This window comes from Microtus oregoni, unplaced genomic scaffold (assembly GCF_018167655.1).
Source record: "Microtus oregoni isolate MIOR12 unplaced genomic scaffold, Mior012 000067F_001, whole genome shotgun sequence".
NCBI lineage: Eukaryota > Metazoa > Chordata > Mammalia > Rodentia > Cricetidae > Microtus > Microtus oregoni.
Window position 1 is genome coordinate 909,800 of NW_024543954.1, and position 14,645 is coordinate 924,444.

Below are 14,645 nucleotides of genomic sequence, written 5' to 3' on the forward strand. Positions count from 1 at the left end.
AGTGAGATTCTGCCTCCAAAAATCAGAAAAAGGAAAGAAAAACAAATAAACAAATGAAAAACAAAAAATAAGATGTTAATAAACAGAATTCGGCAAAACAACAACAAAAAGAACATGCAGTGATCAAGCAAGGATATGAATCCAGTTTAACATTTCAAAATCAGTGTGATCACTGCATGAACAGAATGGAGGGAAATTCCATGTATATCTTAAGAGACTCCAAAGTATTAATTTGAATCATTCCTCTTACAATTTAACCTTTAGAACACAAATTCTGACAGCTAGGACAAGCTTTAAAAATACAGTTAATGGGGGGCTGGAGAGATGGCTCAGTGGTTAAGAGCATTGCCTGCTCTTCCAAAGGTCCTGAGTTCAATTCCCAGCAACCACATGGTGGCTCACAACCATCTGTAATGACATCTGGTACCCTCAACTGGCCTTCAGGCATACAGACAGAATATTGTATACATAATAAATAAATAAATATTAAAAAAAATACAGTTAATGGCACACTTAGCTGTAAGACAATTCTATCTAGCTCCAGAACAGCCAGGACTGTTATACAGAGAAATCTTATCTCAAAAAACAAACAAAAAAGGAACTTCTAAGAGTGGGAGGGGTTTCCCACTTATATCCAAAATTTATAGGCACTAGCCAGTGTAGTAAGTGAAGAAAAAAATAAAAAGGCAGTTGCATATGGTGGTACATACCTTGGTAGAGGCAGGAGGATCTCCCGAGTTTGAGGTCAGCCTGGTCTACATATTGAGATCCAGAACAGTCAGGACTACATAGTGAGACCTTGTCTAAAATAAAAATTAAAAGGCATATAAGTTGGCAAAGAAGAAGTAAAATTGTCTTTATTTTCAGATGGGAAGATTGTATACACACTATCCCAGAATAGTCATCCCAAAACAAGTGGAACTAGTAAGTGCATTTAAGTAAGGTCACAGAATAAAGATCAGAGGTAAAACTTAATTATATTTCTATATATGATTGATGAATAATTAGGACATGAAAGTTTCATTTTGAATAGCATTAATACCCATGGGATCTATAAGAAAAACTTAATGGCACATGAAAGCAAGGGTAGCAGCACTGGGGATTTATCCCCAGTCTGGGCATGGCAAGAGAATAAAAAAGAGGCTAAGTATTGTAATTTATTTAAAAATGCCATGAAGAGAAATCATACCATGCAACAGGGTTCACATGGAAGGTTTATTGCAAGAGGAGAGAGAAGGGGGCAGAAAGTGGTCCCTGGGGACAAGATTCATGGAAGAAAAAGAGAGAGGAAGAGGAAGAGAAAGAAAGAGAGGGGAGGTGGGCAAGGCCCACCTTTTATAAGGGGATGTAGCAAATGTGCACAGGAGGTGCTCTTAGTGGCTGCAGCTGAGGACGTCTCATGTCAGGACAGGCCAGGCCAGATGCCTAAATGCTAACAGTAAGGGCCTGAAGTTTGACTGGATACCCAAGAATCAGGATGTAAAGTATTAGAAAAGCACAAAGCTTTTAGTGCAACAAATTCTTAATCAACAAGCTTAATCAGACATAAAATGTACTTTTATTACTCTAGGACAAACTGGATGTTACCAGTGCTTCACGGGGGCATGTAGTGTGACTCGTGACTCAACACAGAATCACTGTAAGCCTGGGCTATAACCCTGGGTTACTTTTGAAGACACTTGGTTACACAAAAACTTGCTTCTTAAAATGGAGCCTTCCTCCCTCCTCAAATACTTTTTTTTTTTGCTTTGCTCTCAGTTTCTGCTTTATGGGCTTCTCACTGTCTGGGTACCACAAAGCTTGGCTTTGCTAGACCTTTCTGCCATAACCAGTACCTTGTTTTACAGCTCATTTTGGGTCATCCACAGCTCACCTCCAGGGTCTAGAGACAACCTGCCTAGTAGGCAGTCACATGAAACCAGCTTACAGGTGTCTGGCAAGGCGAGCACATACCCACCCAAGATGTGGAGGGGGATTCTATTGGACTCTTGGGGAAACCTCAGAGTTCTCAATTCCAGCTAGTGGACTGAACTGAAAGACACTCAGTTTTGCAATTTACAAGCACAATAGCTACTTTCTCTTGGGGGTCAAACGAAGTTCAGAGGGATGGACGAACAGTTATTGCAAGCCTGGGCTGCAGATACCTTGTCTAGCTCTCAAGGGAGCCAGCTCCCACTATACAAACAGCCTCACTTGCCTCCATGGGTCCCACGTAGCTAGCAGTCTTTTGTCATGTGCTACCCCATCCCTTAGGTGCTCTGCTGGCCTTGCTCCCAAATGCTGGCCTGAGATGGCCTGCCCTATCAGTTTCTTGCAGGCTCTTCAGTTGGCCCTGCCTGTGCTTGTACCCTGAGAACAGCAGGTCCAGCACTTTCTCCTTCGCCAGGGTAGGTCCCACACCTGACGCCTTTGGGCTACTGAGGAGGTTGCACATCATGAGAACTTCCAACCATGAGAACTTTGACATCTGAGTCTGAAGGACTTGCCTGGGTGAACAGGCAAATCAGCTCTGAAATTCGTCACTTTCTTCAGGCCCCTGCCTGTTTTTAGGTTCTAAATCCAAGCCTATAAAAGAGAAAATACCTCTTAGCAAGTCGGGGACAACGCCTTTCAAATGCCCTGGCTTGAATGCTAAACCATGACTATAGAACTTACAGGGCACTTTTTTTTTTCCTGTTTGCTTGTGTAGTCTGAGATAGGGTTTCTTTGTGTAGCCCTAGCTGTAGTAGAACTTACTTTGTAGACCAGGCTGGCTTCAGACTCAGAGATCCATCTGCCTCTGCCTCCTGAGTGCTAGGATTAAAAGTGTGCACCACCACTGCCCAGCTCAGGGTACTCTTTGGAACCAAGGTGCTGTCTTTTTGTTAGTTTGCTTTTTGACAATAAGATATTTATTTTTATATGTGTGTGTGCCTGGGTGAGTTTTATGTGCACCTTATTACACAGGTGTCTGTGGAGGCCATAAGAGAGACTCAGATCCCCTGGGACTGAAATTATAAGTGGTTGTGAACTACCTAATGTGGATTCTGGGAACTGAAGCCAGGTCATCTGCAAAAGCTCTTACATATGCCCTTACCCACTGAACAATCTCTCCAGCATGGTAGTTTCTGACGCAAGGTCTAATGTATCCTAGCCTGGCTTCAAACTTTCTATATAGCCAAGGATGACCTTTACAGGTGCTCTCTCATGCCCAGCTAAGGATTTCTTTTTCTAAACAGCAGCTTTTCAAATAGTACATGGGGTGGTAAATTCCTGCTGCGACTTCAGGTTTTCTGGGCGCATGTGGGAGGAGACTGGTACCCATAGGTGAAGGGAATGTGCTCTTGATGGGGAGTAAGAGATTGAGCCAGGCAGTTCTTGACAGCTCATTGCCAACCATCATTAGAGGGAATGGCCTGCCTGTCCTACATTCTCGGTGAGTAGGGATCTTAATTGTGCAGTCAGAACAAATGTTCTGCTGTTTAGCGGGTTGACACAAGGAAGTATACCTGTGTGCCCTGGAACTACAGTGTATGAGCTTGTGTACATATATGTATGACAGGGGTTGGAGGCTCTTTGGGGGTTCATTCTTTAGGAAGCTGAGCTGGAGGTATCCAGGTACCTGGGAAAGAGCCTGATGACAGCAGCTGCAGGCTATCCAAGACCCCCTCCTCATACAGGGCCAGCTTCTGTACCATCTTCTGTCGGGCTGGGTTGATGATGATCTGTGGTGGTTCTGATGACGAGAAGGAGCTGCCCATGGATGAGCCTGGGCAGAGACAGTAATCTCTTAGTTCTCCCTGGCAACCCTGAGTGACAACTCTAGCCCCCAGAGTCGTCTTAGCCCCCACTGCCTGTGATATTGGCCGCAGGGTAGAATTTCACAGTGAACTGAGGCCCAGGCTGGGAGAGGGACCACACCACAGACCAGGCTCCTAGGCTGCTTGGGCAGAGCCTTCTTTACTTTTGATTTCAGGCATAAGGTGAGGAGAAGGGCTAAAAAGGGAGTTCTTAGTTCTCCTCACCCATGTAGGGAGCATAGCCCAGCGAGGGGAAATAAGACAGTACCCAAGCCACTCTTTGTGGCCCTTTCCATGTCTTTGAGCTTGCTAAGGTCACAGCGGGCCAAACATTTAACTCTAGATCCCTCTGCTCAGAAGACGTGGGTGGGGAATAAATATGTTATTGTCAAAGGAGATCCTTGTCCCACCTTGGGATACCCATCCCCAAAGATACCTTCCATGGTTGTGGGCTGGAAGCCTGGGCCACTCTTCAAACTTGATTCTCTGGTGGTGCTCCCCTGGGTACAGCCAGCCTCTCTGAAGGATGCTGGGCTTGGGTGGCAACCTGGAGTCAAGTGCCAGGAGTGCAGGGCAGCAGAGAGGCCAGGAACACTCTCATCACTCTCCACTGGCTGGTTAGGGCTTTTCTGGAGTTGTTGGGCAGCCTGGACATGGGCTCTTTTGGGCACTACCAGAGGCTGCCATGGTTCACCCCCACTCTGGACACAGCCAATGGTGGACATGTAGGAGTTCTCTTGTGGGGAAGGTGGGCCATGGCCGGCAACCTCTAGCTCCCAAGAAGGTCCTGCCTGCAGCCCCTCTAGCCTCTTGTACACCTGCATGGAGAGAGAGGCTCTCAGGATGGGCAGAGCTGGGGCTCCTGCTTGGACAGGGTAGCTCAAGTTTGACACCCTGTGGTCAAACTACAGAGCTGTTCCAGGTTGTTCTAGACTTGCCTTTATTCAGGTTGCCAACGCAGGCTGTAGGAACAGCAGAAAACACCAAGTTGGTGCACTCTGTTGCTGGGAAAATATTGCCCCTTTGTTCCATCACAAGGACTGTTGCAATTCATGGCCACCAAAGCCATTAATGAATTCTAATCTCAATTATCACCAGAATAAGAGGCAGAAAGTAAGAGAAAAAGACAAAGGTGGTGACACAGCGCCCCAACTAGGAGGCATGGCAAGAGCCCTTTGATTCTACCTGCGACAGGGATCTGAGCCCCACCCAGTGAAGCAGCAGCCCTTCACCGCTTAGTTCCACAGAGTACCGCCCCAAAGAAGAGCCAAAAGGGCAAGCAAGGAATGTATGCTGGGAGTTTTGCCTCTGTAAAGAGATCAGGCTCAGTGTAGCTCGTGCTATCAAGAAGGGCAAGAATCTGAGGTTTCTGGCTGGTCACTATGTTCCTATGGATAGCTGGCTTCCCCAGGGATACCTGGGTCATGGGCGGCCTCTTCTTGGCCCGACGGTGCATGCAGCAACAAGCTAGTTGAGCCAGGGCCAGGCCCAACTGTGGTGGGCAGGGTCCAGGTCTGGAGTCCAGGTGCTTCTTATAGATCTGGGCGGCGATTGGAGCAGCCCACACATCCGTGGACACACCCACCTGCGGATTGGGCTGGGTGTTTTTCAGGGCCACTCCAGCCTCTTCAGCCTCATCTTCAATGAGGTCTTTCTGTAGGACAAATACTGTGAGCATGGCTCTGCCAAATCTTCCAGACCACTGTCGCTTAGCCCTATGGTCTTTTTTCACTGTGAGCCCACTGCTGTCTGAGGCTCTACTGAAAACAGCCACAAACCAAGCACTCTGGGCCTTTTTTTAGAGACCTGACATTCCTGGCAGTGTGGGAAGTAGATGCCAACAAACCGATTAGTCTATTAGCAAGGACCATGAGACCTGAGCAAGTGGCACTTGAGCTGGGATATGCAAATGGATGAAGAAGATTAAAGGAAGGAGGGATGGGTAGAGTCTGGTTCACAGTTTGTTGGTTGTGTTAAACCCCCTGCTGAGCCCAACAGTGGACAAAGATAGGCCCATCCAGGAGAAGCAACGGGAGATGTACAACTCTGTAAAAGGTGAAGACCCAGTATTAGCCAACGGTGTTCTGGGTCCAGGAATTGTTGGAATAGTGCTTATGTATTGAAATCTGTTTTCTATATGGGAAACTGAGGCCCAATGAAGAACAGGAATTTGAACCATGGCCACTATCAAGATGGGACTAAAACCCAGGTTTCTTGCCTCTTCTTTGTACCTTTGTGGAGTCAGGGTTCCATGTAGCTCAGGCTAATGTTGAACTACTGTGCAACTGAGGATAACTTTGAATTCCTGTCTCCCAAGTGCTAGAATTATAGGCATGTGCCACCATAATCGACTAATTTTGTTGTTGTTTTTGATAGAGGGTCTTGCTATGTAGCTCCCAGCAACCCTCCTGCCTCAGACTCTTAAATGTTGGGACTAAAAGCATGCGTTCAGATGCTAGGCTTTAAGTCTCTTATTTCTAAGCCCCATCTCAGTGCACAGGAATGTTGGCATATGGGTCAGGATGCCTTGGAACTGCCCATACAACAGCCCAACTTTTCCCCATTGCCTTTCCTAGGCCCTGCCTTTTCTAAGTTCCACAGCAGCTTTGGTCTCAGGGTATCAGGAATGTCTGTTTCTTTGTCCCCAGCCTAGGGCAGAGGGGGTTCTGTTAAGATTCTTTTCTTCCTCTTTGATGGGGGTGGAACCCAGGCCTTGCAATAAGGTAATCAATCACTCTACCACTGATGTTACATCCCTAGCCCCAAGGTCCACATATAGAAGAAAGACAGGTTTTTCCAAGCAAGGTAAAAGAAACTGCTTAGAGACTCACCCACTTCCACAGATGAGTCAGCAGTGGCAGTGGCAGGCTGCTGTGGGGCACTGCAGAGGATCTGTATCATTGCACCCTCTGGGGCTGCACCCACTGCTTGCTGCTGTCCCCCCTCCTTCCATGCACCACCTCAGGAGTCTCACCAGATACTTGGTCCTGGTACCTTGTGTCCTCACAGCCCTCTGACCAGCAAGGGTCTCCAGTATTACCTAGAGGGTGGGATGGAGAGCATCACCCCAGGTCTTAGCAGAAAAGAGGACTGTAGAGAGGGGGATAGATCAGGGCTAATGGGAGAGTGGTCTTTGGACAGGCAGGTAAAGAGTAAAGACTAACTCCCAGCAAGGACAGAGTTATGTTATGGGAACAAAACTAAAGCAATTAGGATATAAAATAACAAACACAACTTTGTGCTAGGGAGGAGGGAGTTGTATAGGGCCAAAGTTATGCTAGCTTCTCAGTGACCTAAGCCTAGAATTTTCTAGGCTTTTCTACATTTACTTACTGGTGGTTTTCCTTCCCCAAGCTAACAGAAGGGCTGGTGGCTCACCACTCCAAAGCTGAAGGTATCAGTGTCCACAGCCAGCCGGCCTGTCTTGATATACTCCTCAGGTAGGTAGGCAAGGGTACCCCGTACTGTGCAAGTCCGGGCTACAGTACTACTCTGGCTTGGGTTGGCCCCTGCAAAGCGGCTGAAACGGGCCAGGCCAAAGTCTCCAAGCTTGGGCATCAGTCTCTCATCCAGAAGCACATTAGAACTTGGAGAAGGAAGAATAGCAGCAGTTTAGGCTGGTCCTAGCATTCTCTGTCCCCCACACTCAAGTAGCCCTGGTAAATTAGACTAAAGGCTACCAGCCTGGCACACTGAATAGAAAAAGTGACTGACACCACATCCCAGTTGTCTGAGGGCTTAGCTGTCCCAGGGCCCTATCACATAGTTTGACTTCTGCTCACCATCTGGGCCTATCACTCGCTCCATTTCCATACATGTACCATGCAGAGGTGCTCAGAGCCCCAAGTACAGGACTGGGCACGAGGAATCTCACAGAGGCACTCAGAACAGGAGTGCTAATTGAGCACGGGCCACTGTTCTCCTAGCTATGACTATTCCCACAGCTATTCTGAGCCCCTCCTTACCTCTTGATGTCTCCATGGATGAGGCTAGGGCTGTCCTGATGTAAAAACTGAATAGCTCGGGCTGTGCCCAGAAGAATATCCAGTCGTTGAGGCCAGGAGAGGGGGGAGCAGGCCTGGGTCTGGAGTGGCAAAGATGGAGACACAAGGGCAGTTGGGGGCAGCTGTTCTTTGACTCTCAACCTTCTCCTCGCCTGTCACTCTGTGGCTCGAAGCAAGCTATCCGTTTTATTCTGAGCCTTAGTTTTTCCTTTCTGGAGAATGAGGAGCAAGACTGTCTATGACCTAATTCATGAGCATGTGGTAACTAAAACTATTCCCAAGGCTTTGGCAAGTACTCTACAGCTGGAATAATAGCTAGAGAATATTTCTCAGGACTCAGGACAGAATCCGATAGGCTCGGGTTCACCTGAGTGCACAGAAAGTACTGATGCCCTTCTCCCATCATTCCCTACCATATTAATCAAGAAGGAAGGAAGTTCTTACCCTGTATGTATGATGGCTTGTGAGTATGACATTCAGGCATGGCTCAACCTCGGGTTCAGTTAGATAGCCTGTCTCTACTCATCCACATCCCTCAAGAGCTATGTGGACTAAATCTTTTATCTATTCTGCTTGCAATGCGAATAACCCCCTCTTTAGAGGAACAGCAGGGGAGAGGCCAAAATAATTGTATGGAAAATCTTGGGCCAAAATGGGTATAATGACACATGCCTATAATTCTAGCACAGAGGGTACTGAGGCAGGAGAATTGCCAGTTTGAGGCCAGCATGGGCTGGGTAGTGAGGCATAGTTTCAAACAAACAAGCAAATAAAAAGGAAGAAAGAAACCCTTGGGCCAAACCTTGAGTTTGAGGGGGAGCCAGAAGCTCAGGTACTGCCTGACATAAGCTAAGGGACCAGCCAGTAAAGATGCCAGACCAGCTGGGACTACCTGAAGATGGAGTCGATCCTCCAAGGAGCCATTGGGCAGGAAGCCATAAACAAGGCAGTAGAAACCACTTTCTGCACAGTAGCCAGCAAAGTCTACGATATTTGGGTGACGAAACCTGTTACAAAGAGAGGAGTCTGAGTTCTTTTTGGTTGTTGTTTTTTTTTCAAGACAGGGTTTCTTTGTTTAACAGCCCTGGCTGTTTACTCTGTAGAAGAGGTAGGCCTCAAACTCACAGAGATCCACCTGCCTCTGCCTCCTGAGTGCTGGGATTAAAGGTGTGCGCCACCACTGCTGGGTGGAGTCTGAGTTCTTTTGTTCTTTGGGCCCCACTACTTTTCATCAGGCCAGGCTGGGTGCGCAGCCTTTGATGGATGGGTTCCCTCACCTGGGCCTGGCAAGGCCTTGTCGGCTCAAGGGAGCCAGTTCTTGTTCTGTACAGTCCTAGAGACTCATGAGGCCCTGGTGTGGATCTCTCCTTGTGCCCCCAGACAGGAAGGACCCCCAAGGCTCACCTTGACAGCTGCTCCACCTCTGTTAAGAAGCTCTGTTTCACCACAGTCCACTCTAGGTCAGCCTCCTGCAGCCCCAGACATGGTGGGGTAAGAGGCAGGGAAAGTAGGCAGCATGAGCCAAGCTTGTCAGCTGTTTCCAGGCCCATAACAATGGAAGGCTTTGGGGTCCTTGAACTGGAATCAGAGGACTGAAGGAATTGCTTGGGGAGGCTGGAGGCAGGGGACTGCAGAAGTGAGGGCTGATGGAGGGAGAAACTGGACAAACAAGGGCTGATGGACTGTCTGTCTTCCAGGTGGGTACCCCACGGTTACACCTACCTCCTTCAGTCTCTTCACAGCATATGTGGTATTTCTCATTACTGCCCGGTACACACACCCAAAGCCACCCTCTCCAATCTTGAGCTCTTCAGAGAAGTTGCAGGTGCCTTGGGAAATCTCACAGAAGGGCCAGCAAAATGGGGAGGGATGTGTCCTTTGGAGGTCAGACATTGGGGTCTCTGGGCTTGGCTGTTGGAAGAGACCATGGATCAGGTGAGGACCCTGTCTATTCTTGGTCCAGGTTGCAAGCTCCCCTCAACCCTGGCTGTCTCTCAGATGACCTGGCTGTGCTGTTGTGGGCTCTGTGGCACACCAAAAGCTGAGCTTCTTCCTCCTTGTCTGGAATTTTCCCTGGGGGTTAAAGGACACCTACCTTAGTACAGGAAGGGGCTGAAGATGGCAGTGGTGGCCTGAGGGAAGCAGGGAATCGAACCTGGAGGAGCTCTGGTTCAGAATAGGTCTGGGAGCCTGGAAAAGCTTCATAAAGATGCCAGTGAGAGGCAGAGACCAGCAGCAGTCTACAGCCATCTCAACAGTCATGGTGGCCTTTTCTTCAGGCCTATCAAGCCCAACACCCAGGTTCTTTTTACCTGGGGAGAGGAAGGTGGAGACAGAGGACTGCAGTTTCCGGGGGCTCCAGTCCTCAGCTTGGGAGCCCGCAGAGATGCTGCTGGGCCTTGGAGCAGCAGTGCTTGGGGGCAGAACAGGGGCAGGAGGGTGCCCTGGGATAATAAGGAAGGAGGGCTGTGATTCAAGTCTGTCTCGATCTCTGTATGTGTTGTCCCTTGTCTCGGGAGGCTCTGTACCCGTCACCTCCAGTGTGTGTGTGTGTGTGTGTGTGGTGTGTAGGGAGGTGTTCCCTGTGTGTGTGTGTGTGTGTGTGGTGTGTAGGGAGGTGTGTGTGTGTAGGGAGGGGTTCCCATATAGTCCCTTGTCTTGGGAGGCTCTGTACCCGTCACCCCCCATGGGTTCCCGTCCCTAGGGTCCCTGGGGCCACGCTCGCTCACAGGCTGTGATGATGTCCCGCGCACGCAGCAGCTGCAGGTGCGTGAGGATGTGAACGAGGTCAGCCACGCGCGCGTTGCGGTTGATCCAGGGCCACAGGACGCTGGCTGTGCGCTGCTCGGCGCGCTCACACAGCCGCAGCTCTGTCTGGTCGCGCACAATCAAGGCCGCTGCGGGGCGGGGAACGTCAGGCTTTAGCGCCAGAAGCCCGGGTCCCCTGCCCCACGCCGGCCTGTCGTCACCCACCGAACTGGCACCAGTCGGCGGGCTCCAGGGCGTCCATCACTTTGTAGAAGCGGCACATAACCCAGGGTGGAACCTCGTACAAGAAGTGCTGGGCGCCGGGAACCACAGGCTCCCCAGGACCCGGCCCCCCGGCCATGGCTGACGCCGCCGCCTGGCCGGGGCCTCTCGGGGCCTCGGCGGGCGCGGGCCTGAGCCGGCCGGGTCCACAAACACTGACTCACTTCCCCTTCACGCCGGCCTCGTGCAACGCCCGGGAGGGCGGAAGAGGCGGTGCTCGGGCTCGCCGCCATCTTGCCCTCCGCGGCCTTCGGCCACACGGGGGCGTCCCACGCCGTCCTCTACCAGGGGGAAGGAGCTCTGCCAGGCAGGAGGGCGTACCCTGCGAAAGAACCGAGGATTGTGATCCTACACAGAGGGTGGGCTTCCAGGAGTAGGGACCTTCTGAATAGGACTGAGCAGGATGAAGAACGACTTCCAGTTCTGGAGACCAAAGGGCATAGGAAAGAGACGATGTTCTACAAAGATGATTTATATCAAGCCTGGTGAAAGTCACGGAGAGGCTCCTTTTGGCTTTATTTGGGGGGCCGTGGAGAGTTGGCTGAAATGTTGGTAGAGCAGGGTCAAATGTGGGTCACAAAACGGCCCTCTGGCTGACTCTAGTCATCTGGTGGTAAAGATGGATGTCCAAAGAATGGAAGATTGCACACCATGCCGCTGCCTGTGTGCTAGATTTCACCCCCACCCACGCCTCCAGGATCTTCACAGTATCTGCCTGTGCAGGCTCCTCACTAGCTAGCTAACCAACACACTTATGTCTCTCAACAGAGCCTTGTTCTGTCCCCATGTTCATGATGTCTAGCTTTTGCCATCCCTTTCCATTTTCTGTCACACTTTTGACTTAGTTTGCTCTTTTCCTCATGAGGAAACTAGAGTCTAGCAGCCTCCCCTACTCTTTTCTAGAGCAGTTGCCAGTGACTCTACCTTCACCACAAGAGTATTTCTTGCCCACTCTAATGTTCTCCATTCAGGGATTTCTTTGGCTTTTTTTTGTCACTCCATGGCCTCAGTGCACACTGTTTTCCTATGGTCCCACTCTACTCTCTGAAGTCCTCTTCCCATGTGTTCACTTCTTAGCTGTTGTGGGAACTCCTTCAGCCAATAGCCTTTTAGTTGCTGGCCTACTTTGGGCGTGGTCTCAAGTACTATAAGTGCACACGAAAAGCATCTTTCACCTTTTGGAAGTTGCTTGATTGCACTTCCTGTTTACTCAAGTAATATTTCCCTTCTCGGGTCTTTGATGGGTTGAAGACTAGATAGTCATAGTTTCCTCTCATGACTTAGCCAAGCCATTTTAAATATAAGGCTTAGATTCCTTAGAACAGGATAACTATCGAAACATTTAACATATGTTTCTTGCTTGTTCATGCTGGTTGTAATTCTAATTTTTATGTATGTTTTTGCCTCTTTTCCTTGGACAATACTTGATATTTGTTCTTATTGTATATAGTTTAATACTTGATATTTGTTCTTACTGTATATAGTTTTGCATTAGCCTTAGAACCCTCTTATTTAGACAAAAGGGGGAGGTGTTGTGGGAACACTTTCAGCCAATAGCCTTTTAGCTACTGGCCCATTTTGGACGAGGTCTCGCGTACTATAAGTGTGTGCAGCCCTCATTTTTTTTCTGGATTCGGTTCCCAGTTCCCAGCACATAGAGGACTGTGGATTGCTACCCTTACTATGACTTTATTCTCAAGTAAACCTTTGTATACTCCATTCTGGGCTATTGTGGAACTCTTTGGTATGCCTACACTTACCATTAGTCAATATCACTTACCTGCATGAACTTTATGCCTCTGGTAAGCCTCAGGAACAAATCACCAAATCACTTTCTTTTTTTTTTTTTCCAAATCACTTTCTTATAGAAGACCTTCCCAAAGCCCTCCCATACGGTCCCAGCTCTTTATGGCTGTTTGGAAGGTGGTGTAGCCAGCCACTGCCCACCTACCTGAATTTACATACAACAGCCTTAAGCCATTAAGAACTCCTTGCTGTCTGGCTTGGTGGTCCACACCTTTAATTTTAGCACTTGGAAAACAAAGGCAGATGGATCTCTGGGAGGGTCTCTGTGAATTTGAGGTTAGTTTGGTCCAAATAGTGAGTTCCAGGGCAGCCAGGGATACAAGACCAAGACCAAACCCGAAAAAAAAAATCCTCTTTAGTTGGCTATCCTACAAAGCACTTCTCATTTTGTCTCTGTGGTTGAGTTTGCATATACTTCTTCCTGACAAGATTGAGCATAAAAAGCGGTGGGGAAAGCTTCCTAAACCCCACCTAACTCTTCTCTTGGGCACATCTTGAGTTTGTTTGGAGTTTCATACCTCTGAACTTTCCCATAGGCAGCAACATGGCCTTCCTTCTGTTTTCTAGCTGAAAGCACACTTGTAAAGCAACATTTTCTTCTGATCAGTTTCTCCAAGACCCTCTTGTCATACCGATTCTAGATAGAAAGGGTTCCCTCTCACTTGTCTGTCCTCTAAGAAACTTACACTGTTTCTAGAAAGGTCTACACAAGGCCCATGGCTGGCTCCCACTCTGGCCTCTTCTCTGAAACCACAGACAATTTGCTCTCACAGTAACGTCAAACTAGGTGTGGTGGTACATGCCTGTAATTCCAGCATTCCATAGGCAGAGGCAGGAGGGCCAGCTTGGTTTACTATGCAGAGTTCTAGGCCAGCCAGAGCTACACAGTGAGACCTTGTTATAAATAAAACAAAGCTAGGCATGGTGCCTCACATCTGTAATTTCAGCACTTAGGAGGCTGAGGCAGATCACCCTATACCCTATTCAGGTCAGCTTGGGCTAGAAGTTGGACCCTGCCAAACAAACAGAACAACCCAAGAGGTCAACCATATGTTGAACAGAGTGGTTTCTCAATGGTCAGTCATTATTGAGATGCACCAACTTTAGTATTCAAAATTATTGTGTGCAGGGGGCTGGAGAGATGGCTCAGAGGTTAAGAGCATTGCCTGTTCTTCCAAAGGTCCTGAGTTCAATTCCCAGCAACCACATGGTGGCTCACAACCATCTGTAATGAGGTCCGGTGCCCTCTTCTGGCCTTCAGGCATACACACAGAGTATTGTATACATAATAAATAAATAAATATTTAAAAAATTATTGTGTGCATATATGCTAAGCTCTACGGGCAGGGATTTGGTCCTTTTGTGTGTACTGGAGACTATCAGTGTCTGGTATAGGTCTGGCACACAGTAGATGCTCTATGTCTACATGGTGAATCTTCAACCCTTTCATTTAACATTCAAAGCCAGGACTTGAAGGTAACTTTTACTAGGTTGCCCACAATTGCATGTGACACACCCATTATCCTCTCCTCAACGCCAGATTAGTCTGAGGACAGCTATAATGAGTGAGCAGATGCCGAAGGTTCATATTCTTATAGGAAACCAGTGACACAAAGGATCCCTTTAGGCAGTTCCTCAGCATGCTCTAGCCTAGCCAGGAATGCAGGTTAGCCACTCATAGAAGTCATAGTTGAGGAGAAAGGTGTTAAAAAACACTGTGGCATACCAGGACCCAGTAGCTGCCCCTGCCACACTGGTCAGGAGAGGGAAGTTGTGCTCTAGGCACACTCATCCCAGGCCTTCCTGTCACATGTTAGTGCAGTGTGCCTAGGAAGCATTGACAAAGAGCAAACTGAGGAAGATTCCAAGGAGGCCAGCATATGAGACAGGCCTCCCTTCCCTCCCACTTCAGTACTGAGAGTCTATTGGGGTTCAAGGATAGCTGGATCAAACCCACCATCATGCTGTCAGGTGAGCTGAAAGGGACTGCTGACTTATAATGAAAGCCCAGACCTTGAGTCACTTT

General features: G+C 48.6%; 1 protein-coding gene across 1 annotated transcript; it reads right to left on the minus strand.

The window, feature by feature from the left end:
- Nucleotides 1-1,539: 1,539 nt before the first annotated feature.
- On the minus strand, nt 1,540-10,999 carry LOC121440306 (interleukin-1 receptor-associated kinase 1-like). The gene is made up of 14 exons (XM_041641116.1): nt 10,757-10,999; nt 10,513-10,680; nt 10,096-10,227; nt 9,879-9,982; nt 9,506-9,694; nt 9,188-9,252; nt 8,676-8,790; nt 7,745-7,863; nt 7,158-7,365; nt 6,754-6,819; nt 5,197-5,433; nt 4,216-4,597; nt 3,602-3,748; nt 1,540-2,565 (listed from the first exon to the last, which is right to left on the minus strand). Exons 1-14 carry the CDS (start codon nt 10,890-10,892, stop codon nt 2,504-2,506), a joined length of 2,130 nt encoding a protein of 709 aa, XP_041497050.1. The 5' UTR covers nt 10,893-10,999; the 3' UTR covers nt 1,540-2,503.
- Between the last annotated feature and the right edge of the window lie 3,646 nt (nt 11,000-14,645).